General features: G+C 57.2%; 1 protein-coding gene across 3 annotated transcripts in view; it reads left to right on the top strand.

The window, feature by feature from the left end:
- AGAP3 (ArfGAP with GTPase domain, ankyrin repeat and PH domain 3) overlaps nucleotides 1–24959 on the top strand; it is a 152370-nt gene that overhangs the window by 27803 nt on the left and 99608 nt on the right. Inside the window, exon 1 of one of the 3 annotated variants that reach the window (XM_075042489.1) lies at nucleotides 15959–16908. The exons of the other annotated variants lie outside the window; for them this stretch is intronic. Coding sequence (XP_074898590.1) covers nucleotides 16068–16908 — 841 coding nt within the window. The 5' untranslated portion in view covers nucleotides 15959–16067. Of the gene's footprint in view, nucleotides 1–15958; nucleotides 16909–24959 lie in introns of those variants that run through there. 3 annotated transcript variants of the gene reach the window in all.

Below are 24959 nucleotides of genomic sequence, written 5' to 3'. Positions count from 1 at the left end.
AGTGAGGTGGGAGAGCGGGGGGCAGTGTCTGGAGAGCCAGAGACTGGGAAGACTTGAGGAACTATGCTCTTTTATCAGTGGAAAATGAGTTTCCAGTGCAGTGCTGAGGACAGAAGGGGTAGTGTGGATTCTCTCTGTGTGTGGTTATCTGCAGAGAACACGGCGGGAGAGAAGGAGGTGTGGCACAGGGATGATCCCTGCTGGGACAGTGCCCAGTTCTGCTGTGTCTATAGCAGAAGAAAAGCACTGGGAAACTAGGGAGGATTCAGAAAGACTGGTGAATTAATGGTCAGACTGCAGGATGTACCCATAGAAGGGGAATTGAGTAGCCCTGCTGTATCATAGAGACGGTTGAGAAGTTACTTGATCAGACTTACAAATATCTTTAAGGAAGCAGGATTTTGATAGCTGTCCCTTTGTTTGGCAGACAAAAGGGTGATTAGAGGCTGAAGCTGAAAGATGCCATCTGTAAATAAGGCTGGTGTTTTGAAGAGGTAAGGGCAGTAGTTCAGGGGCGAAGCGGGGGCATATGAAGGTCACCTCTTTCCTCCAGTCCCAGGAGCGGGACGGTGGGAGGTGAGCAGGCAGAAGATGTCCCGTGTGCCACTTGTGGCAGGGGTGCCAGGGGTGTTTTGGGTGGCCGGCGTGGGACTCACCAGGCACCAGCAGCATGGGGTGCATGGACAAAGAGGCATCTCAAATGGGATTTTCTAAAGATAAGTCAGCTGGATTTGGCTGGGATGGCTGGGAGGCCCTGTGGTCTTGGGGCAGGCGCTGGTCCAGAGAAGGGGATTTGGGCACAGGGGTCTCTCAGAAGATGTGTGTATTAGTGGGAGCTTGAGAGACTGGCTCTGGGGAGAGCATAAATGAATGCTCCTTCCAGTGTGGTTCGCAGGGTGGCAGTCCATGACAGAGCCACCATTCCCGCTCCTTCGCCGAGCCGTGAGGCGACGCTGCCCTGCGCTCAGCCCAGCCGAGGGAGCGGGAGCTGTTTGCAGCCGGAGCTGCTCGCCTGGCACGGCTGGAAGGAGATGCCAGGGAGTATCTGGTGCTGCCGGGCTGCGTGAGGGGCTGTGCGGGGTGGCAGAGCTGGCCAGGGCAGATGCTCATGGGGGTTCAATCTTTCCTGAATGGCCTTGTGCCGCTCTGGGAGCAGCACCTGTCTGCTGCCTGCCCCAGCTCCAGGTCGCCAGTGTGCTCGGAAGGAGATAATGCCGATCCCCCTCTGCTGCCCCTCGGCTGGGCTGCAGGCAGGATCTTCACTGTGCCCAAGCAGCAATTACATTGCAGTTACAGCTCCGGGTTTGCACAGCCCGTTGCTGCTGGGAAGTGAGGAGGGCATATGTCCTCCTCCTCCCTTGCAGGTGGGCTCCCTCTCTGCCTGCCCGTGCTGGTGGAGCACCACAGTTCTGGGCCAAGGAGAAGCAGCCCTTGAACTTCGGTGTGAAGGATGGACAGGCGGACGCCCTTCTGTCCTGCACCAGCACACAGCCTGTCGGTCACCAGCCGCTCTGCAGCAAACGGGGGAAACCTCCTCACGCACATCTGTGTGCTGGGGGACAGCTGGTGACAGCTCTTCTCACAAGGGTCTTCTTGCTGGCCCGAAGAATGGTTCGGTACGGCTGGTGATCCCGGCACCCCCCCGGCTCCCCCGGCAGCTCAGCTCTGAAGACGTCTGCCTTGTCCTTCCTGCTAAAGAGCAGCCGGTTTCAGGGTGGTGAGCGGCGACCGAAGCTGTCACCTCCTGCCCTGACCGCACGGGAAGTTCATATCAGTGCCGGTGTGGTTGAAGTCTTCCTCTGCACGTCTCTGCGGTCAGGGCAGCGGGGACTCGTCAGGCTCCGCTGGGACTTTGCGTTGGCGATGAGACGCCGAGAGCGGCGAGTGTCAGCGCGGCAGAGCGGTGTGGGACGGGGCAGAGCGGCACAGAGGCTGCTCCCTCCTGGGACCATCGGGTGGGATGCGGCGCACGTTCCCTTAGGGGAGGATGAGCCATCCGCAGGCTGAGGCATCTGTGGTTGCTGCAGGAGCCTCCGGGGGACTGTGAGAACATGAGAATGCAGGTGGGAGGCCAGTACCTTCTGCTGTGTGTGGCTTGGGGTTTTTTTGTTTTCTTTTTATTTTTTATTTTTTTTTTCCATCTGGTTGATGGTTTGGTCTTTGTGCAGAGGCCTCGGGGAGAAACCCAAAATGCCTGTGTTTGACAGAGCTCTTCTCGCCCAGGTGCTGGTGTGCGTGATGGTGTGCGTGGATGGAGACAGACCGCATGGTGAGGCTGCTCGAGGGGTCTGCCTTCCCTCACCTGCCCTTCCCCTCCTGCCGAGCGCCCTGCCTGGCCCCCCATGCTGCAGAGCCTCTCCTGCCCCGGGAGCCCACGCTGGACACCTTGTGTCGTGCAGGAGCACTGCTGCTGCAGAGCAGGGATGCAGGCAGTGGAGTAAAGGCGCTTGGGTGGAATTCCTCCAGGACAGCCTTGCACACTGGGGCTGATGGGGCTGGTGCGTGTATGGGGGAACTGAGGAAGAGGGCACTAGCCTGGGGGCTCTGGCAGTACGGCCATTTTTCCTGGGTCGCAATCCCCATCTGATGACAGCGTCCAAATCTGCAGCTCAGCTGGCAGCAGCTGTACCATGGTAGCACGGTTTTGTAGTTCAAGCTCTCTGGATTATGCGAAATGGGTTGGCAGAGTTAGATAAAACTTTGGGTTTTTACATAGAGAGAGAAGTCATAAGAAGAAAACTGCGCTAAAATGAAGCAAACATTATTTTGGTTCCGAAAGCTAACCTTGTGAAAATTTATATTTGCCTTCACGTCCTCATTTGGGCTCTTTTGCATATGAGTTTTGATGCAGCCTTTAATTAAGTGCTTGTATATTTTCCACAAAGCATTGCCTTACTCGGGATGAAATCGCATGCACGCAGGCCTGCGGTAATGTCATATGGGCAACGGGAGGGCTGGCACTGCTGGCTCGCGAGTGCTTCCCTTTGAATCTGAATTATCTTCCAACGCACCTGCCTAAGCTGTACCAGAAATGAGCTGGTGTGAAGGGAGCTCACCTTTGAGAACTGGAGGGCCTTTGGTAACCCTTTTTGGTCTTTGAGGAAGGAATTTTTTCAGGGTGTTTCTCTTCACTGCTTTTGACTCCTGGGAACTGGGGCTTGACCACCCGAATAAGCCCCTTCTCCCCTCTCCGGAGGGCTGCCTGCAGTAGCCCCTTGCTCATCTGCTGGCAATGGTGTCCGGCTCCCGAGCGCTCTATCAGCATAAGGATACAGAGCTCCTCTCTTGCTGCTGCATTACAGCCTGCGGGTGATTAAGGATTATCATAAGCTCAGAATAAAACTGTGGACGGCCCCGCTCAGCCCATCTGCAGCAACATCTGCAGGGTGCCCTCCAGCCAGCCCTGCAGCGGTTATCAGCAGGTCAGTGCGGTGCCGTGCCAGGGTGGGAAGGGGCTCTGGAGCTGGCAGGGAGGGCTGGACCCCTTTCCTCGCCTCCCAGCTGTCTGCTTTCAGGTGGTTAGATCATCCGCTGTAGTGCTGGATGCATTTTGTTTGGGTGACACAGCAGTCCCTTAGGACAAGGGTGGGTTTGCAGATCGGCTGGTGAGCAGGCAGGCGAGGGTTGAATGATATTCCTGGTGTCCCAGCTCCCTTCTCAGTCTCTGGTGATTTCCACCCTCGCCAGCCCTATCGGTGGGTGGGTGTCCCAGCAGCTGGTGTCACTGTTCTGCGTGCGTAAGTCGGGTTTCTCATGGGGCTGGCCTTGGCTGGGACAGCTCTGCCCGGACCTGCCGAGCCCACCTCTCTCCCTGCCCCTCGTGGTGGGCACTGCCAGGGTCCCCGCAGGAGATCCTTCCCACCGAGGTGTGGGGCAGCTTCTCTCTCCCTCTCTCTGACAGCAGGGCCAGTTTTTGGGGCCCTGCAGGAGGTCAGCAGCCAGGGCAGGGTCAAGGGAAAGCTGTCTGTTACGTGAGGCTTGCCCCGTCTTGCCTCGGCTCCTGACGGTTGCTGGCGGTCAGCCGGGTCTCGCACCCCTTGGTCTGCGGTGCTGCAGGGTGTCAAGGGGTGAGCACATCTGCTCAAAGCTGGTCTCGAGGCATTCGCGTTCGCAGCTCTCCCAGCTGTCGTGGGAGATTTTTGGCTGCCAGGCCAGAGCAGAGAAGAGAGCCTGAGAGGCTGCTCGTCCTCCTGAGCTGCTTGCTGTTTGTTACAGAGCTGTGCCATGCCGCTCCTCAGCAGCCTCTGCCCCATCTGCACGTCCCCTCCGTCCCCGCTGATGTCCCACGGAAAGAAAGGCATGAAGGCCCTTGGCAGTGTCCTGGCGTTCGGTGGGTCTCTGAAGCATGGCTTGTGGCTTTGGGGTGAGACTCATGCTGGATGCTTTCTTGCTTTGGGCACACTGGTGGTGTTTTTGCTGTATTTGTTTAGTTGGCTGGGAAGAGAGCTGCTTCAGGGCTGGAAACCGTTAAGCAGTGAGGAAAGTGCGTGAAAGGCTGGGCTAGTTGCCCCTGCAGAAGAAGGCTTAATTAACAAGCTAGAATTTGGCCAGAAAGCAGGGTTATTCTTCCTATTCTTGGAGCAACAACGCAGGATCTGGAACAGTTTGAGTTGTTACTGGTCATTCCTGAGACCCCAGGAGTTGATCTGCAAAACAATTGTTAGCTCTTGAGTGCTGTCGGTGTCCGCTCACAAACTGACATTATAAACATTTTCATTAAAAACTCTGATCGTGATTACAGTAAAAGCGGGATTAAAAAATAAAGCATAGCTAAATAAGTGTTTAGTCCCGTGTTTTATCGCCTCCTCTCACTGCCGGCCACAAACAGCAGCAGGGTGCCGGGTGCCCTCTGATGTCCTTCAAAAAGCCGCCGTGGTCTCGCAGTTACGAGGCTCGCAGGGCGCTGCCGTTGGGGTCTGAGTCTCGCCGGGCTCCGCTGGCACGGGGCGCCCGGCGCGCGTCCGTGAGAAGGCGCAGCTGCCGCGGAGCCGAGGCTTCCCCAGCCCTTCCCTGGGGGTCGCAGGATTGCGGCAGCCCAGCCTCGCTCGGGCGCAGGGGAGGGCCCTGCGCAGAAACCACCGCTCGGCTTCTGGATTTCGGGTCTCCCCACCTTCCCCATCCTGGGTGACAGCTGGGAGTGACGCTGGGAGATGCTTGTGGATGGGGTGGTCCGAGGGTGACTGGGGACCCCATCTGCCGGAGGGGGTCCCGGCCAAGCAGCAGCAGATGGGGAGCTCCTCGGCTGGCCGGGCTGTGGGGACAGGTCTGTGCTGGTGTGGTGCTGGAACGCATCGTCCTTGTCCAATGGACACCGCTCTCCTGCAGCCTCTGGTTCTGCAGCCCTGCTCGGGTGAAGATCGATGGGCTTTCTGGCCTTCTCCTCCCCTCTGCTCTGGATGGTCCGTGGCCCTGGTCAGCCGGTGGTCTCCATTTTCCTGGGCACGTTCCTGCTGGGCCCCTCTCTGGTCTGTCTCTCCTGGAAAACCCAGATCCGACTTGTGCTGCTGTGAGGGCAGGGTGATCCCCAGGGCCGGAGGGATCTGAGGAACTCATTACCTGGTAGCTGCTGGGTCTGAGACTCCCAGGATTGCGGAGAAAGTTCACTTAGAGCTCCAGGCTAATAAACTGCAATGGGAGTTTGGCTTACTTGGTATTATTTTCCCTTGAAGTCGTGCTGTACTCTTCACTCTGAAGTCACAGCCTGGGTTGGTTTAGGCTGTGGCATTTCTTGGAGCAAGAGACTGAGTGGCGTATCCATCAAAATCGCAAGTGCAGCCCTGCGCTACATAGGGAGAATATGTGAGATGAAAACAGCAGTGTCCTTGTGTAAGGCATGACTGAGATTTCCTCCAGGAGGCTTTGGACGATGCCTGCTATGGGGAAGAGGACTTTGATGGAAATAGGAGCAGAAATGGGTTATGAGGGTGGTCAGAGGGTCTGTTTGAGGAAGGTTGTGCTGATTCAGACCAAAATTCGGTTTAGCCCAGTATCTTCTTAGAAGATGTCTGAAAGCAAATGCCTCAGGAATCGGATGAAACCAAGAGGAGCTTATAGTAAATTTCCCTGGTTGACCCAGCATCTCGTGGTGTATGGCTGAGGGACTCCTGTGCCAGTGGTAGTGTCTGCAGATTTAATAATGCTGGTTAGATTTTCTTCTGTGATTTCATTTAGTTGCTTGGGAACTGGGTCAGCTTTGGGTGTCCACAACCTCCTGTGGCAGGGAGTCTGCAGCCTGATGGCACGGCATGTCAAGAAGTGCCTCGCTTTGTTTCGAAACGCACCAGTTTAATCTGACTTTCCCCAACTCTTCTCTTGGAAGACACTGTTTCTTACTCACGTGTGCAGTGCTCTGGAGATCCAGCTGTAGACTGGGAGTCTCACCCCCCTCGGCTGCCTCCTTAGGCTGACAGATCCTTCTCTTTTCGTTTCATTGAAGCTCTTCATGTCTGTACTGAGTTGGGGACCAGAACACGGCATTCAGGGTGGGTGTAAAGCATGGATTTTATACAGTGCTGTAATGGTGCTCTCTGTCCCATTCCCTGTTCTTCCTCCTCCGTGCCATTACACGTCCGACTGTGGCCGAGCTGCCCGTCGCAGCCGAGGGCTCCATGCCTGGGCAGGAATAGCTGGCTCAGCACCCACGTTTTGCTTGTGAAGTCAGGGTCCTCATCTTGATGGGCATGGCCGTCCTTGAATCCCAGCGCTCCTCCTTGGCCCAGCTGCTTTTCCCAGGAGGCTGGGCAGCTCTGCCCCGCAGGTGCCCAGGACTGATGCCCTCGGCAGTGTAGTGCTCCCCGCCGAAGCCATCGCCCCACCGCTTGCCCCTGGCCCAGACCAGGCATGGGTGTCCGGAAGAGCACAGCTCCCAGCACCAGTTTCTTGGCATTGCCTTGGTGACCTCCTTCACTGAGACAGTGGCCTTCTGGCGGTCCTCTTCCCCTTTTGACCAGCTGTTTATCCACCCAAGGGCTCCCCTTCTCCTTCCAGAGAAACTTGAAAGTGTTCGGTAGAGGGACCTGGTCAGGCTGTCACTGGATGTCCACAGTGCAGCTGGACCAGCTGCATCTCCTGAGTTCAGATGGTTTTGTTCACTTTCAAAAGGAGGTGCTATCTTTCTGCAAAGTGTGAAAGCCGCTGGCAAAATCCATACTGATTCTTTTCTAGGACGTTACATCTATTTATTTTTCTGCTTGCTCTGTTCTTCATCGTTGTTTTCACCGATTTTCCCATTATGGATGTTAGCTGGCTGGTCCAGGGTTCCTGGGATTCCCCCTGACCTGCTCCACAACACTGGTGTTGCGTTTGCCACCTCCCTTGTCCTGGACATGGAGGCAGTTTTGGGTCACAGCCTGCACACTGCAGTGAAGAGTTCAGCTATTTTCTCAAATACAAGCAGCCAGAGGTACTGGAGGTTCAGTGGTGGTGGGCCCATGTCCTGAAAGCGCTTGGTCTATTTAACCTGTAGATGAAAACTTCACAGTTGTTACACTAATATCCACCTTTCTCACGTTAACTTTTTTTTTCCCTTTTCACTGTATGAAATGTTTTGTTGAAGTTCACGTTCTGCAAATGCCTTATAGTTTTCTGTCAGCTGAGGATGATGACCACGTGGCTTGGTGGGTGTTTGGAAGGCCACCTAAAGTTAAGTTAGGTAATGGGCAATCAGGTAATGAAAATAAAACTGAACTCAACTGTAAGCGTGGATGGATCGTCAAAGGGAGCTGCCCCATGCCCCTGTGAGTGAGCCGTGTGTCCATGGGGAGGGCAGTGGGAGGAGATGCTGACCTGCCTGCCGAGACCTGTGCAGGAATTCCCTCTCTGGGCTCCCCATGTCAAAGCCTGGGACCCTTGTACCTAGGTGGTAGCAGGAGCCAGGAGGAGACATCTAACCCTTGTCCAGCCTGCAGCAGGGATTCTGGCTCGGCACCTGCTGCAGGATGCCGCTGCGTTGTGGGCTCGAGGCTGGCTCTGGCTTGCTCTGAGGTCCTTGTTGCACCACCTGAAGATGTGAGTGGGTTTAATGAAATGCATATTCTCACCAATACCATTTTGTTGTACATGTTAGTTTCATATGTCAGATGACATCTACGTTTTTTAACATCGTAAGAGTTATATTTCCTTTTCTAAAACAATTGCTAATGAGAGTTTAAGCTAAAACATAGGGTCTGTGGCCTGTTTTGCAGGGAGGAAGCTGGTTTGGCTTTTCTAGAGAACTTTGTTGCTGGCTAGAGTGCTGTAATTACCCTGCACCAGGTGTGATGCAGAAGAGTTTAGTAATGCTGCTCTCACCCCTGACTCTCTTGTTGTTTGTGGCAAAACAATCTCTGCCTTTGTGTGCTGATGTTATTAGTCACTGAGCTGTTCCTTGGGAGGTTGATGAGGTAGAAGCACTAGGTAAAATGGTATTTGAAGGCATTTGTTGGGGTGCTTAGTTCCATGTGAGCATCTCATCTTGTTACCAGTCTCTGTGGCTTTTTAGCTTGTTTTTTGAAAATACTTCCTTTACCTCCTCTCTTGTTCTTGAGCAGGTGCCTGGAGGGAACAGGGAAGAAGGGCAGGACCTTTTCATGGCTTCTTACAGGGTATTTGTTTTGTATGTTTTCCAGGGAGGACCGGTCTCAGATAGCTTTGGGAAGCTCTGTTGGGAACGTCCCGTTTGGGGTTCTGGGCTTCTCTCCTTTTTGTAGAGCTGAATGCCTTTCCAGTCTTACCTTCTGCTGGTGTCTGCTATTCCTGTAATTCCTGTGCACTTTGTTGGTGGTGTCTGAGCAATGCTGCATGCAACAGAATGAGAAGGGCCTGAGGACGGGTGGTCTGTCCGGTCGGTGCAGACCTGGCTTGGGGGATCCAGGCTCCATCCTCTGCCAGGGTGGGAGCTTTTCATACGGGTGTAGGAATGTCCCTTATCCGCTGGGCGTGTGAATGTGACAATGCTGCGGTCACATGTAAAAGACAGCTCAGATAGAATGAGAAGTGGGGCAGAGAGGCCGTACTTGTGCATTGCTGCACACTGCTGCGCTGCATCGTGGCCGTGTGGCCTTTGAGCCTCGGCCCCTAATCTGTCCTGGTGGGACGAGTGCTGCCTGGCCTCACAGGCGCAGGGCAAAGGTGGCAGGGTGTTTCGGGGGCAGTGGCAGGGTCTGCACACGTTGCACAGACTTTCTTCAGCATCAGTGTTCAGCACAGCTGGTTTCCCCCAGTTGTGGGGCAGGACTGTTTCATTTTTGAGGTTTTCTGTACCCGGGAAGGGTTTAGTTTCCTTCCCGCTGCAGGCAGCGCTTTGCATGGGTGTCCTGATGCCCCAGCGAGGCCAGGGAGCGCTGCCCCAAGCCAGCTGCTTGATGGGGAAGCGGCAAGAGGGGCTTCTCCCCTGTGCAGTTCCCTCCTTGGGAGACTTCTTGGCTTTAATCCTCTCAGCAAACTGTCTAGCCTTTCTGTGAGGGCTGGCCTTCAGCTGGTAAGGTCTGGAGGTCTCTTCTGCCCTTCTGATCCGCCGAATAGCTGGCTCTGCGGCCGTCCTTCGTAGGCTGCTGCAGGATCTCTGCCATTCTGTCAAGGCAGGGGGGGATTTTTCAGCCTCTTCCATCTCCTGGCCAGGAGGCTGCGTTCTCCTCCTGACCTCCAGATTTATTTACCTGTCCTCTGAGTCTTATTTCTACACTGTCCATCTCTTAGTTTCACCCCTTTGGTATTGTTCTTTTCACTTATTTCCTGCGCTGCTTTTGGAATAAGCTAGAGAATTTTCAGTGTCGTAAATGATGATTATGGGAGGGATTTTAAAGCCAGGGCAAGGGCTGGGCTTGAGAACCTGAAGAGGTCTCCTTTAGTCCTCTTCCCAGATTTTCACATGGGCTTCTGTCTTCTGATTTCAAAATACCAAGGAGATTTCACAATGTCTAGCCTAATCACCTTGAGTCTGCTCGTACCTGCAGCCATTGCTCGAGCGTCTCCTGCGAGGCCGGTGAGGAGCACGGAAGGACTGCGTAAATACAGCCTGGGAACAGCCTGGTGCCTGCATTGGCATTACGGCGAGTCTGCCCCGTGGCTTGGAGCGGAGGTACCAGACTAACTGCAGCTAAGCAGAGGCTGAGACTTAGTCAGAACGCTGGTATTAACTTCCCTGCTTGCAGAAGTGCCCGGGGGGGGTGGTTTAATGAGCAGAAGTGATCGCTGCCTTGATCTTCTGTTACGCCCGGGAGATAACATCTCAAAGCCTTATCTTCCAGGGCTTCCCTGTGGCATCGGGGTCTGGACCAGCTTAGGAAGCTCCGTCTCTGCATCTGTCTTGCAGCGTGCAGGTGCGGGCTCCGCAGCACGGCTGCCCTTACCGGGTCCGCAGCACGGCCGCCCTCGCCAGTGGGCTGGCGACCATTTGGTGCTCAACTTCTTCGTGGGCGAGAGGGTGCCTGTGCCCTGCGTGCGTGGTCCTGCGGGGATGGGGTGGTGCGGGGTGGTTTGGGTGACATGGGCATGACCTCACGGCGGGTAGGAAGGAGGTGGTTTGCTTCAGCGCTTTGGATCCCAGCGGGGAGAAAGTGGTAATTTCCTCGTCATCGATGGCGAGGTTTGCAGGCAGGACCCGAGCTGGGGGTGTGCAGAGCGTGTGGGAGGAGGGAGAGAGCTGATGCTGAAGTCAGGCTCTTGTGTGCCTTTTCTGTTTACTTCCTGGCTTTTGTTAACTGTTTGCTGGCTGGGCCCGTTCCTCCTCTCGCCATGGAAACTGTAGGTAACAGCCTGCTCTGAGTGATCTCTCACTGCAAAAGGCCATCGAAAGTCAGGCCTGCAGGTGTCAAACCCTCGGCTCCAGGGCTGCGAAGGGGGCAAGGGCAGAGGGAGGGGGCACGGGCGGGTGCAGGGGCTCCAGCTGGCAGGCAGGGCAGCGAGGGGCTCTGACGGAGCTTGGACCTGGAGCAACGCCTCATTTCTCCAGTCTGAGACCCTGGGGACTTGCAGGGGGCTGCTGGGCTGGCAGACGTTTTGTCGGTGCAGAGGGTGAGGATATTGTCTCTTGCGAACGGATCGGTTGGGGTGACCAGAAAGGGTTATCACGGTGGAGCTGGTGTGATTTGCAGTCTCCAGAGCCCCACCACTGTACCCAGGGCCTGGCTGTGGCTGAACTCAGCTGCGAACAGCAGCGTCCCTCCGCTCAGGGTCCAGGGAAACACCTCCGTCTCCTTCTCTTTCCTCCTGTCAGGGCAGAGGACGGCTCTGTCCCTGCCCTGTGGGGCCAGCAGGCAGGGCTTTGCCCCCACCACCGCCTCCCCGAGTGACGGCTGCGCCGCGCTGCCTGCTGCTGACGCGCTGGCAGCCGGGCTGGGCGCTGCGTACGGCAGCGCGGGCTGTGACGTGGGCCTGCGGGGGCTGTGGCGCTGCACACCCCATGGCCGGGCAGCGGAGCCTGCGCCCCCGGACGCTCCCTGTTTGAGCAGAGCCTCATCAGTATTCCTGGTGCGCGGTGCAGCCGGCTGGAGCTGGTCTGCAGAGCCTGGCAGCTCCAGCACGGTCCTGGCATGGCTCTCGGGGTCCTCCTGCAGCTGTGGATGGGCTCGGCCGCCGGCCGGTGGCCCTGCATGGAGCCCTCCTGCTCTGCTGCTCCAGCCTCTCTCCGGTTTCATGGGTCAGGCTGGAGAGCGTGTGCCGGGGGTCCTGGGCATCCCCCAGCCTGGCACAAGTGCGGTGTTGTCACTGCACCCTGTCCGTTCTTTGTCTCCTGGCAGCGCCGTCTGGGTAGCGGTACTAAACCTGGTCTCCTGCCCACGGTCCCGCCGCCGGCACAGTCTGCATGGGGCTGCTGGCCTCAGGTACTCTGCAGCCCTGCTAGCACATAGGTCCTAGGGCTGGCTAACGTCTGTCCTGTCCTCCTGGTCTGCTGCTGGCATCTGCCTGCTGCCAGGGTGCTGAAAACTTATAGCTCTGTCTGTGCTGGGAACCTCATTCCTCCATTCCCAGCTGCTGAAGCGTTCTTAGATGCTGCAGCACCGGTCCCTCGTCCATGCTGGACGTGTGGGTTGCTGCAGTGGGTCTCCCAGACTTGGGCGCCTCTGCAGAGTGACAGCACCTTCAAACCCAGGTGGGATGGTGAATGCAGCTGTCCCATCCTCCAGGCTGAACGTCCCCTTGCAACAAAACCTTTGCCTCGGCAGACAGCTGGAGCAGAAATACCAGTGCCAGTGGGCTCTGGAGGAACGCAGCGGAGCATTTGACCAGTCACAGTTCAGACTTCTTTTCCGTTTCGGGCCTCCACCCTGAACTTCGCACTGGGGACCAGCCAGCAGTGGAAAGTTCCCTGACTTTCGGACTGTCTTCCAGTGCAGCTGTTGTTTAGCCTCTCATGGCTTTTTGTTAATTTAAGCCAGATGTTCATTGCCATAATGTTTGTAACACGAGTGTGACTCATAAAAGTACTGGTAAGAGACTGACTTGCTTCTGTCCCCAGGCACCTGCCCCAGGTCAGGATTGCAAAAGCACGATGTCCCTGTTACATCCCAGCTCTTGGGGCTCGTCTGCTTCTGGAGACGCGTGTCGCACGGGGAACTCCAGCAACAGCCACCTTCCCACCGGGCAGGTGAATTGTAATCTTTCATTTGCGTTAGATATGCACACAGCACCAGTCAAAGCCGGTATAATCATGGAGTAAACTGCCTAAGAAGAGACACTTATAGGTGTGTGGGGCGTATTTCAGTGATGGCTGTCTCTAAACAGCAGTGGCTTCTGGTTTCCTGGTCTTATTCTCAGAACAGTTCCTCCCTTGGTCGCTGTTTCAGCTGTGGTGGCTGAAGAGGCAGCCAGAGCCCACGTGCTGTTGAGATCTGGCAGGGTTTGAGCTCTTCCTTGGGTGCAAGCGCCCTGCCTGCAGCCCTCTGCGACTAGAAGTTGCATCTGAGGTTCCGTTTTGTTCTATTTTATTTTAAATGTCTTTTGTTCTTTCTGTAGGAATAATGCCAAGGGGATCATATCAATGTATATAGCATATGGAAACCTTTGCCTCTTAACAGGCTAATTAGGTAAAAATATCGTTATGTTGTTACATAAGCAAAGACCAATATCTTCCTGGGATGTAGCAATATGGATGTTGTATGTATATTTCTTCTCAGTGCTGCTGGAGGCCCCGGCTGAGTATTGTGCCCAGGTTCTGGCACTGCATCTAGAAAAAGGTAGCAGACAAACAGTAGAGAATTGAAGGGAATGCATTAAAAACAATAATAGCTTCAAAAATACGATCCTCGGTGGGACAGTGAAGATGATGCCAGCTGAGGGGAACACTCTGTGTTTCTCAGTACGTTTAAGGTTGTAGGGAAGAATGCAGTCTGTTACTCTTCACGGCCAATAAGGGTATGGCAGAAGTAATTGGCTTTATCTGCAGGCAAGGGGATTTGGATAAGATCGTGGGAGGAGGAAGAATGGGAGCAGCGAGCACAGTGCAGTACTGCAGTGGGCTTAGGGAGGTTGTTAAGGATGGGTCAGACAGACGCCTGTCGGGGTGATCCACGCACGTCTGGTCCCACCTCGGCAGGGGAGTGTGTGGTACCTCATCTCTTCCAGCAGATATTTCTGTGATTCACTGATACCTTAAAGCCCAGAACTTGCCAGAATATTTTAAAAATATGAGATCCCTATAGAAGGTGTACCATCTGGCATTGTTACAGTAGAAGTTAAACCCAGGATTCTGGGAAGGGATGAATATAGATGGTCCCGCTTCATTACAGGAACAACTTCCAGTCCCTTGGAGCAAAGAGCTGTGCGAAGCGCAGTTGGGAAGGAGCTTGCGAGGTTACTGGTCTGGTTCCCTGCCCAAAGGCTGGTTACCTGTGCCTGAATTACTCCTGACAGACGTCTGTGTGATCGGTTCTGACATCTCCAGTGATGGAGATGCCACGGTCTCTGCAGCCAGCCTTGTCTGGTGTTCCGCACTCTTTGGAAGATGTTCCCTCGTAATTGCTTTCTGCAGAATTCCTCGTTCCTCGCTGCAGCGCGGCTGCTCCTGGGAGACAGGACACCAGATGATGTGGATGAGGGTCGGATCCAGTCTGGCAGCTTGTGTGTTCTTGTGACCTTGGCACAGATGGCAGAGCTGTAGCTTTGGCGGGTTGTCAGGCGCCTTCTGCTCGGTTTCAGACGTCGGTGCCCATTGGCTTGGGAGGGAGGGGAGCTGGATGCGTCCCATCTTGTGCCCAAGGAGCACTGACATGGTGTGGGGAGGAGCATCTTTGAGCTGATCCGTGGTCTGGCTAGCTGCTCCATGTGTTCAGCACTGCGTAGCTGGGAGGGTGTACTGCTGAACTAGAGATTTTACTGTCTGAAAGGTGCAAAAAGTCAAGGGAAGAGAAGGATCTCCAGCTACAGGAGGAGGCTGCAGGTTGATAGCTCTGCTTATGGAGTGTGGTGGTGGTCTGTGTTATTAAAAGGGGTGGTCGTGGAAGGGGAGGCGGATGGTGGAACCTGTGGCCTTAGGAGAGGGCAGAGAAGGGAGAGGAAGGGTCTTGGCTGAGATGTTGGCTGTGCCATGGGGAGGGGAAAGGCTGAACCTGGTGGTGCCTCGGGGCGAGGTGGGATTGTGCTGTGTCCCAAGGCTGTGGGCAATGACCGGCGCTGGGTGCATCCACAGAGAACTGGAGAGGTCGTGGGGTGTTGCTCAAGAAAATTGTGAGGGCTTCCTGTGAAGGAGGATGAGGGATCGAAAAGAGGGCAAAGTCCAAAAGGGTGGTGGGATTTCAGGAGAGTCGAGGCAGTGGAGTCAGAGACTCCTGGATAAGGAGGGGCAAAAGGAGGTGCTGATATTAAGATGTTTGCTGGATATTAATATCCCTGGATATTAAGATGTTCCCTGTTCTCCTGGCAGGAGAAGACCTCAGCTGGTTTAGCAAACAGAGCTTTCAGAAAGGTAAAAATAATCTACGGGGGAGTCGAGCACCTTTTTTTTTTTTTTATCCCTAGAGGGAGTGGAGATCATTCTTGCACTGAGGAGGAGGAAAGCGAGGGAGAGGGAAAAGGCATTAGGAAAGGAGGAGGAGGAGTGTCCTGGGGCAATGCTGGAGACGGGGACTGCGCTGCAGGCAGCAAAGTGGGGGGGGTGGGGAAGAGCTGGAGGAGGTACTGTAGTGGGGGACTCTGGAAGAAACGGCCCGGAAGGAGGGCCAGAGCTTAACGATGGTGTGTCTGATCAAGGGAGACCGCTTCGCTCTGGAGGAAGACGGGAGCGAAGTTCTGGCTGGGAGGGTTTCGCTCCTCCCGCTGCCCTGGGCCCCTCGCCGCTCTCCGCAGCCAGCTGCGGGGCGGGAGGGCTCCGGGAGCCGGCGCTGAGGCTTTGCAAGGGATGCCGAGCGTAGTGCTGCTCATGACGGGGGAGAGGGTCTCCCGGTACCGGCCCGGCCGGGTCCCGCGGGGCGGGTGGGGGGGTCTGCCGGGACCGGGACCGGGACCCGGAGCCACGCGAGGGCGGCAGCGGCGAGCGGGACCGCCGCGCCTCCTGGCGGACGCTGCCGGCACGGCGCCGCGACCAGGGGGCACCGGCCCCGGGCCCGGCCCCGGCGGGCGGTGCGGGCGACCGAAGCCCGGCCCGGCCGGTGAAGCGAAGCGCCCCGGCGTGGCGTCCGCGGGTCGGCCGGGCAGCGCCGACGCTGCCCGGGTGCAGGCTGCCGCTGCGGGCACCGAGGGCGGCCGGGCGGAGACGGGGCCCTGCCCCGACCCGGCGCTGCCCCCGGGGGCAGCCGAGCGCCGCCCCGGGCCGGCTCCGCCGCCTCTGCCCGCGGCGGCTGCGCGGGGCCGGGCGAAGGGCAGCGCCTGCCCGCCCGGTGCCCGGGGCGGCGGCGGGGGCGGGCGGCGGCCCGGGGAGGGCGCGGCCCCGGCCCCGGCCTCGGCCCCGGCCCCGTTCCGGGGCGGGCCCAGCCCCGCGCTGGCGGCGCGCCGGAGCGCGGCCCGGGCATGCCGGCGCGGCGTGGGAGCCGGCAGGCAGCGGGCGGCGTGCGGGGTCCCGCTGCGCCGCCGCCTCCCCGGGACCGGCCGCCCGCGCCGGCAGCGGCCCAGAGCGGCGGGCGGCCCGGGGCCATGGGGCAGCCCCGCAGCTGACGATGGCGGAGGGCTGGCGCTGGAGCGAGGCGGGCCGGGGCCCCCCGCGGCCGAGCCCCCGCCGCGCCGTCAGCGTCTGCGAGTCCCTGGACCTGCAGGGCGTCCCCGCCGTCCAGGCCGCCCTCAAGGCCGCCCAGCAGCAGCGGCGGCGGCCCAAGAGCTTCTGCGCGGCGGGGAACGGGCTGGCGGCCGCGGGCCTGCTGCCCCCGCCGCCCCCCGCCAGGGCCCGCGGCAGCCTGCTGGACTTCTTCAGGCTGCGCTCGCCCCGCAAGCAGGGGCCGGCGGGCGAGGGCGAAGGCGAGGGCGCGGGGTCCCCGCTCGCCGGGGCCGACGGGGCGCAGCGTCCGCGCCCCAGCAGCATGACTTTCCTGCCCTCGGCCCGGCAGCCGCACCCCGCCGAGGGCCCCGGCTTCCTCCGGGGGGGCTCGCTGTGGGGCAGCCGCCGCTGGAACCTCTTCGGGGGCAGCGGCCGGAGCAGCCCCGGCCCCAGGAAGAACTTCAGCTCCCTGCGCAAAAGCTTCAGCTTCCGCCTGCGCCGGGGCCACGAGCTGCGGCGCTCGGAGTCGGGGGGGCTCCTGCGCCCCGCGCGTCTCCGCACCAAGAGCGAGGGGGACGCCAGCTCCCTGCACACCTGCCCCAGCAAGCGGGACCTGCTCTACCCGGAGCTGGCCAGGGTCGGGGGCAGGCTGCATGCCGACCCCGGGCAGGCGGGGGGACTCTGGAGACTTCTCACGAGCCGCTTCCGAAGGCGAGAGCGCGGCGGCGCCGGCAGCGCCTGCTCCAAGGACCCCCACAGCGGTGCCGAGCCCGTCTTCCTGGGCAGCGGTCCGCTGCGAGCGCTGGGTAAGTGAGTGCAGGAGCGGTGCTGGCCTGGCGAGAGCCCCCTTGTGTGTATGGGGTCTGCGGGGACGGGTGGCTGCAGCCTGTCCCAGTCGAGGTCCTGGGCTGGGCACCGGCACCCGATTGTGGCCCGGTCGGTGCTCCGTGGGGTTTGCGCTCAGGAAACCTCGGCCGTAGCGAGGAAGCGTGAGCATTCGTGGGGCAGTTTCGCGTTCCAGCGCCCGGTGGCTGTGGGCACTGCCGTCATCGTCGGTGCTAAAGAAGCTGCAGTGTGGCTAGCTGGGAGGTACTGCTGTGGGGATCCAGGTTTCCTTGCTGGCTAGACCTCTGGGAGCTGAGCACGTGTGCCCCACATCCTTCTTGCCCTGGTGGTGTCCTGGCAAGGGCAGGGAGAGCTGAGCCTCATGCAGCAGCATCAGGGGAGCGGAGGGAACCAAAACTCTGTGGGAGGGGAAGAAGGGTCCTGTTAGTGGGCTCCTGAGCAAGTGCTGAACTGTTTGGGAGGTTGCCAGAGCAGAGGTGCAGAGCAGCACGAGGGGGTTGGGGAGCACTGAAACATGCCTGCGCCTCCCTCCCATAAGCAGCTTTCTGGTGCCGGGCTCTGTCTGGGTGATGCTCTGCTGGGGTCTTCCCCGTCTGTTTGGGAGCGTGGCGGTGCTCACTGGGTGCAGGACAGCTTGCGGAGAGCGGTGGTGGCATCCTGAGTGACGTGACAGAGGATGGGACCGGCTGGGGAGGGCGGACAGGACCCCTGCGAGGATCGAGCACGCGATGGGGGAACTGGCAGCTGAAGCAGCCATCGGGTGCTCCATTATCTGGTGTTTGGCCTCACTGCCATGGGCTGTTCTCCCGTGTTGGGGCTGCCCGGACGTGCGGGTGCTGCGCTGCCTGTGCCCCTGTGCTCCGTCCCGCTCCCTGGCTGTGCAGCGTGCCCGGCCCTGCAGAAGTGAACGTGCGAGTGAGCCCTGCCGCCTGGCAGGGGCTGGGAGGTGAGAACAGCATCCCCAGGCTTTTTAAGGCATTGAACGCTGGCCTGCACGCACGGAGCTGGGGGCTGGGCTGGGCTGGGCCGGGACCTGCTGCTCTCGGGGAGGCAGGGCAGCCGCTTTCTGGCGCCTGCGAGCCTCTCTGCATTTCCATCACTTTGCTCTGGAGTCCGGGGCATCGTGGAGGCAGTTCCCCAGCTTGGCTCATGTGCCAGAGGGATGGATTGGGCCTGGCAGGCTGGCGGGCTCCCGGAGGAATCTGCACGCTCCCAAGGCAGCAGCTGCCCAGAGCTTTGTGCCCAGGATGCTTTCCAGGAGGGCTGGGCTCCAGGGACCAGCACAGGAGCAGCGCTGCTGGCAGCCTGAGCTCTCCTGCTGCCCGGGTGCTGTGCGGGGAGCTCAGGGGGCTCGTTCCTGCCGGTTCTCCTTGTCTCTGGGGCTCGCTGCGCCTTCCCGGGAACGGTCCTGGAGGCTCCGAAGGCACCGGGCAGTGGCCGAGGCTGCTTTGTGTACCACGGGGTGAAGGGATGGGATACTGCTGCTGCGCTCCCCTGCGGTGTGCTCCTCCCGGGGGGCCCTGCTGCTGGCAGGGGTGCCCGGGGCTGGGTGCTGGCTGGGTGGCAGGAGGTTCCCAGGCGAGGGGAGGCTGTGCTCATGGCTGGGGAATGTGGGTGTATCCAGGCAGGGAGGGCCGGGCCCTGCCCATGCAGCGGGGGGCCTGTTCCTGCTTGCCGGCGGCTTCCAGCGGGAGCTGCGCCAGCAGCAAGCCGGCCCCGGCGGCCGCATTCCCAGGGGAGCAGCTGAGGTTGAGCACTTGTGTTGGTGTCCTCGTCCCTCACCTGGCTCCTCTGCTGGGACAGGTGGGTGGTCCCTTTGGGTCCATCTGCTGGAGAGCCTTCTGAGGCTTCGCTGGGGCTTGGAGCCCTCTCTAGCAGTGACCAGCCAGCTAATGCGAGAGCACTGCGTGTCAGGGTGGTTAGCATTTGCTGCCATGGCTTGTACTGAAGGCACAAGCTCAGGGATGACCTTTCCAGACTGCCTCTTGGGACTGTGGCTCATTGCAGCAGAGCGAGCCCTGTTTGCTGGAGCTGCAAAGGTCATACTTTGGCTTGTTTTTTGCTTGGAACACCATTTTTGCCATTATCTGCCTGGTACCCAGTACAAGCGGTACAGGCCTCTGTACCCCGTCGAGCTATGTCCTCCTGGGGTCAACAAGATGTGAAGAAGCAGCGGTGAAGTCTGCCGACCAAAGTCGCTGTTGCTTGTCCTGTCTCCCTGTCGTCTCTCCACTCAGCGTTTTTGGTCTGTGGGCTCTGGCTCACTCCCATGGGAGCTGTGAGCCTCTAAGCCAGGACACCATAGGCTGGAGGTGCACAACCTTAGTACTGCTCCAGCATGGACTTGCTGGATGCAGCAGCTCAGGAGGTCCCTGCCCCGTTCCTATTTCAGACTTGCAGGCCAATAGTGTTTCTAACACCCTCTCAACATTTCAAAAACTTCAATGCTTTACGCTAGTGCTGCCCACCTTAGCCCTAGGAAAGCTGCTGAACAGTCCCAACACGCCCTCCCGAGGGGGTGCAGCTGCAGTTGCGGTTATCAGCTCTTTGGAAAAGCTGGATATATGAGTCCAGGCAGAGATCCAAGCCAACGCTGCTACCTGGTTTCCAGTACTTGGAGTATTTTGTTTATAGCAAGCTGAGATATCCATCCAGCACTGCACTCTGCTGTGTAGACATAACCAAGGGCCGAAAAGCCTGGCCCACTGGAGAGTCAGGAGGGTGGTCTCAGTGCTGCTCCCACAGCCCTGCTGAGACCTCCTTTGGACTACATGGGTAATGTTTGCTCCCTGCTGCTGGAGGGGTTCAGCTGGGACCAAGCATGGGGAGGGGTGATCACGGCAATGCAGAGTTTGTTACCCGAAAAAGACTTAAAGAGCTGGTCTTTGTGTAGCAGGATGAAGGCTGACGGGGGGTGTGATTTTCTGTTAATGCACCAAGGGAGGGCAAGAGCCCTTGAAGCTAGAGAACAAAGTCAACACAGAGTCCAGCCAGCTTGGACTGATCACAAATAATCGCGGACAGCGGTTCAGAGGGATGGTTCTAGGTGTCGAGGTATTGACTGGTGCAGTTCTGAAGAAGCCTTGTGATAGGCACAGGCTTGGAAAAACTGGACTAGTTTGGGGTTGGAGTTTTCCCTGAGCACGGAGGGATCATGTGATGGGTACAGCATCTCCAACAGCTCAGGAAGTGTTTCTCAGAACCATATTCCCCTCTCCCAGAAAGATGCCCTGCTTTTGAAAGTGCTTTAAGGTTTAAGGTAACTCCCTTTACTCTCCTGTTTGGTGTTTGGCCATGCAGAGGGCTAATGTGTAGGGCATGTGTGAGAGAAGGCTACTGGGAGAAGAGGGGATGCTTTTACGTTAATAAGGTGAAGTTTGCATAGTGAATTGAGTAGATAATGATATGTATCATCTCTTGTTGGTACCTGCCTCAGCTTAGCAGAGAGTGTTGGTGAGAAGCAGAGAAGTCACAATGGGTTTAGAGACCATGCCTTGAATGCTGAATCCAGTCTGGTGTCCACGCTTCAGAAAAACTTAAGAAGTCTGGAAGATATCAAGGAAGGAGTTGTTGGGACACTGATCTGAGGCCTAATTCTCAGGACGAGATCAGAGATGTGTGCAGTAGGTGTGGAGGTGTTCTGATTACAGTCTACAGGCATCCATAGGAGGAGGGAACTTCAAGAAACAGTGCCTTTTTTAATCTTAACTTGCCTTTGCTTGTGGGGCTAAACAGCTAGAGCTGAGGTCAGACAAATTTGGAACAGGTTTTTACTGGTGAGGTAGGTCCCCACAGAGCATTTGCGTTGGGGAAGCAGTGGGTTATCTGTCTCTCCACGTCACTAGCTCTGCTGGGTTGTCCCTTTCAGCAGACTCTTTCCAGCTGTCAGAGCAGAGAGAATTTGGTACGGTTCTTTGGTCTGTGTATATTCAGACGCAGACTGGAAAGTAGTAGGTGCCAAGAGGCTTAAAATGTATGGTTATTCTGAAGTCTGTGCACTGCACAGCATACATGGTGTGATGGCACCAGCTGCTGCTGCATGCGCTATAGCTAAGGAGCAAGAGTAGCAGTTCGTAATCACGCCCTTTTCTCCCAGAGATATGCAAGATCCTCTCCTTTCACTGCTGCAGAGTATTTAAAGCTCTGGTGAGATAATCCTCGCTAAGATCGTGTCCTGCACAGGGCATCTGCATTGGCTAAGCTCTCTGACGGGAACACTGGCCTTGCCTATGTTGGTCCTTGACCTGGAGAAATCTCTGTTCCTGCCAGCGTTGAGTCTTTATCAAGCCTGGCCTGGAAAAGGTGGTTCTGCCCAGGCACGTCGCACTCTGCTGCCCTTTTATCTGCGTGTGCGGGCGGATGGGTACTTCGGAACATGGTTTGTGTGGGCACTGCTGTGTTTGCTCAGCCTCTGACCTGGTTTCAAGGCTGGGTTTAGTGTCCAGGGTTTCAGTGACCAAGTTAGTTCCACAGTGGCTTGGATAATGAGTCAGTTAATTATTAGTTGCTGTGTGTGGAGACCAAATGTGTCTGGCACTAGTGCTTCTGAAGCACAAGGTAGATGAACCTGCTACGCTTCATCCTGTGAAGGGAGCAGCCTGGATGAGGAGTCAGTTTTGCCAGCCAGCCCCTTCCTCCTCCCAGCTTTGCAGCAACGAGTGGATGCAGGCAGCAGCGGGTCCGTACTGCTGTGGCTGAATTCCAACTGAGCTGTCTGTAAAGGCAGAGGGGGCTGTTGCATCCAGCCTCCGAGATTGAGCCTTCTGGTCTTGCCTCCTTAGTATGTGACACTGCCCGTCCCACAGCTGTGGTCTGGTCTGTAGGTCACTGAAGGTGTCCAGGATGACTGACTGACAGAGGGACATCAACTACGTAGAGTGCTTTATGTCTGTATCTGCTCTTCTTCGTGCTAGGGACTGTCTGTCCACCGTAACTTCCAAACTTCCATATGGGTTTCCACCTTCTGCAGTAGAGCTGCCTCCGCCTGGAAATCTCCATGAGCAGAAGCTTCTGGGCAGTAACGAAATTGGCCTGAATCTTCTTTTTCCAGGACAGGTCAGACTGATTGCCTCTCTTGTGTGGTTGTGTCTTGCGTCTTGGATCCAAGGCCACCGTGTGGCTGTGCTAAGGCTCTTGGTGTGCAAGTGGTGCCGTGAGTCCACTGCTTCTGCTTTTGAGGTCAGATGTGCCTGGGGAGGTTATTCAACTGCAGCACTGACGGTCTGGTCTCTTCTGTTTTACGAAATAACAAAGAGAAGAGGGAGGAAGAGTGACGGGGTGTGTTTTAATGCGAAATACCAAAGGATACAGCTAGTCCAGCAGCGAAGCTAATCAAGTAAATCGCTACTCCCTGATGCCTGCATGAACCCTAGTGATGAGGGAGATGACAGTTCATTAAGGTGTTACCCCAGCTGGAGGCAATCTCTGCTAAACAAGCTCGTACCAAGGCTCTGGCACTGCGTGGAAGGTGCTAATGCTGACCTGCTTGCCTGGATTTCGGTTAGTGCATCAGATCAGGTCAGGTCAGGTCACTGGTGGCTTGCTGTGTCCTTCCACATGGTCGCTGTTTCTCCCTGGGAGAAGATGGGGATCTCCTGCCTCTCTCAGTGGGGAATGGTGCCCGAGCAGCTGGAATCACCCCCTGCACCTCCAGAGGGTCTGGCAGCCCCGGAGGGGAATGGTGTCATCAGAGGGGGGACTCCCACACGCAAATCAACCTCCTGCAGCTACGGACTTGGACCTTCCTCCTTATGCTGATTTGGGTGTGTAACAGCAGCACAGATACACAGAGTGTATAACATTGTACTAACAGAATTTATACCAATGAAGTGCAGGAAATTGCCATATGCTGCATGTTAGTAGCAAACGATCAACGCTTGGGATGGACGAAGCTGACATCAGCGAGTTGTGTCAGCACATTTTGACAGTCAGGTACTTGGCCTATGGCTGTTCTGGGTGGTTGAGAAACTGCTCTTGACATGCCTTTCTGACAGCTCCGTGGGTGTCATCTGTGCCGCCCGCACACGGCTGCTGCGCTCGCTTCTGCGAGAAGCTGCTGGTAGAGGAGGAAAGCAAGTGCAAGAACATGGCGGGGGGAGGGAGGGCTCTGTGCTGGGGGAATTATCTGAAAATGAAGTGATGGAGTCGTCCCTGCAGGTGCAGGTGGCTGCGGGACACAGGACCTTCGGGTGATGCGAGAGCTGACCGACGAGGCGTCTTTGGGCCTGCGAATGGGCAGAGCAGGACTGTGCGTGGGTCACCCAGATGTCAGCATGGTGTGCACAGGTTGTGTGCGTCCCCTTGCGTGGTGAGAGAAGGGTGATCGGTGTGCCCAGGGAGCAGAGCAGTGGGGGTGTAAAAAGGACCGAGGGCCAGTTGTAGTGACAGATTTGAAAGACTCGATTGTGGCATGGACCACGGCCTGACACATGGAAGTGGGTTGTGCTCCAGATGCTGAGGCCTTCCTGGACTAGCTGGTGGCCTTGATGGTCTTGAGTACCTTGTTTAGGCAGTGGGCAGGAGGAATGGTGTAAGTCAAGGCTTCGCATTCAGTAGCGGCAACTCTTGGTGCTGCAGGAGCTGCCACGTCTTCTGGAGGCTGCTCTTCGGGGCGCTTGGGGCAGGAGGAGATGCATGCTACGGGCTGCTTGTTGATGCAGCTGAAGGCATTCATTTTTCCTCCTTTTGACAACCAGAGCCAAGCTTCTCCCCATGGTCTGCAGGGAGTGCTAGAAGCGTACGTGTGGAAATGCTGCTTTATTAACCAAGTAACTCAGGGAAGCTGACACTGACGCCTGTTCGTTTTGAGGAGTTTCAGCTTTCAGGCACGGTTAAAGAAAGCCCCCAAACTCTCTGCAGGAAGCTCGTCGGAAGCCAGAACTGAAGCCTGGCTGGTTGGTGCCAGCGGTCAGGCGGCCAGGGGAGCTTGGTCCAAGTGCTCTTCCTCAGTAGCCGCCATTCTTCTGCACAAGACTGACTCATGGAGCAAGCTGGGTGTTTTGGGAATTGGCGTTGGAGGGCGTGCTGCAGGACACTGTGAAGCTTCTTCTATGCTCTTGCAGAAGTTGGGAAGCTTCCCGGGTGTGCTGCAAGGTGCAGGCAGAGGACTCGTGCCCGCCCCGTTGTGTGGACACGCGCAGCCTCCTCACCTCACTTCTCTGCTTTGCCCAGGCACTGCCTTGCTTCATCCCTGATCTGGGCAGTAGAAAACACCTCCGGCAGCCCTACCCACTCAGCTAATGGGGAAGGACAGAGGGTGAGTGGGTCGGTGTGAGGAGTGGTGCTCCATACAGGCAGATCAAAGTCGGGGTGGGATGTCCTCCTGAACAAGAGGTGCTTCTGTTCATGTAGGAGTTTGTTAGTGGAAGGGTTTCTGTGTATGGGTACAGCCTGGGATGGGAGGTGGACATGAGGGTCTTCTGATCCCGACACCTGTGACTTTGGCTCTAGAGGGGGCCACAGAGGGAACTGGCCCTTCCAACATCTGGGTCTCAATAACTTTTCCAGGCGAATGTGAAGGAATCCCATGGCTGTCTTCGGTTCAAGGCCACTTCCACCTTAGTCTCTGTTCCTTTGGTCATATAGTCTGTAAGCTCTTGCTTTTACCCTCCTGGGTACTGGAATAAGAGTGGGTTCATCCATACCTCTATGAGCGTTTACACTGGGGGTATCTTGACCCTGAAATGCTGCAGGTAGAGCGCCTTATTGTTACAGCTGGCTCTCCCGCAGTGAAGCGACTGGGCGGTCTGGGCAGGGTCAGTCGCTGGAGCCACGTGGGACCTTCCACTACAGCTGTCTGCCTTCCTCCTGTTGCAAGTGAGATGCTTTACACAGTGATGTGTGCAGCGGATGTGTCCTCTTGCACTAAACAGGAGGTACTGGAGGAGGACAGCAGAGAGGGTAGAAGGTGCACAACAGCTTCTGCATGAGGAGTGATCCAACAGCCGGGACTCCACAGTGTGGAAAAGAGGGGTCACAGTGAAAGATGGGGTGGTGCTGATCAGGCTGGCTA

This window comes from Buteo buteo, chromosome 2, assembly GCF_964188355.1.
Source record: "Buteo buteo chromosome 2, bButBut1.hap1.1, whole genome shotgun sequence".
Lineage (NCBI taxonomy): Eukaryota > Metazoa > Chordata > Aves > Accipitriformes > Accipitridae > Buteo > Buteo buteo.
The sequence above is the reverse complement of the archived record's forward strand: the minus strand, read 5'-3'. Positions and strand labels throughout refer to the sequence as shown.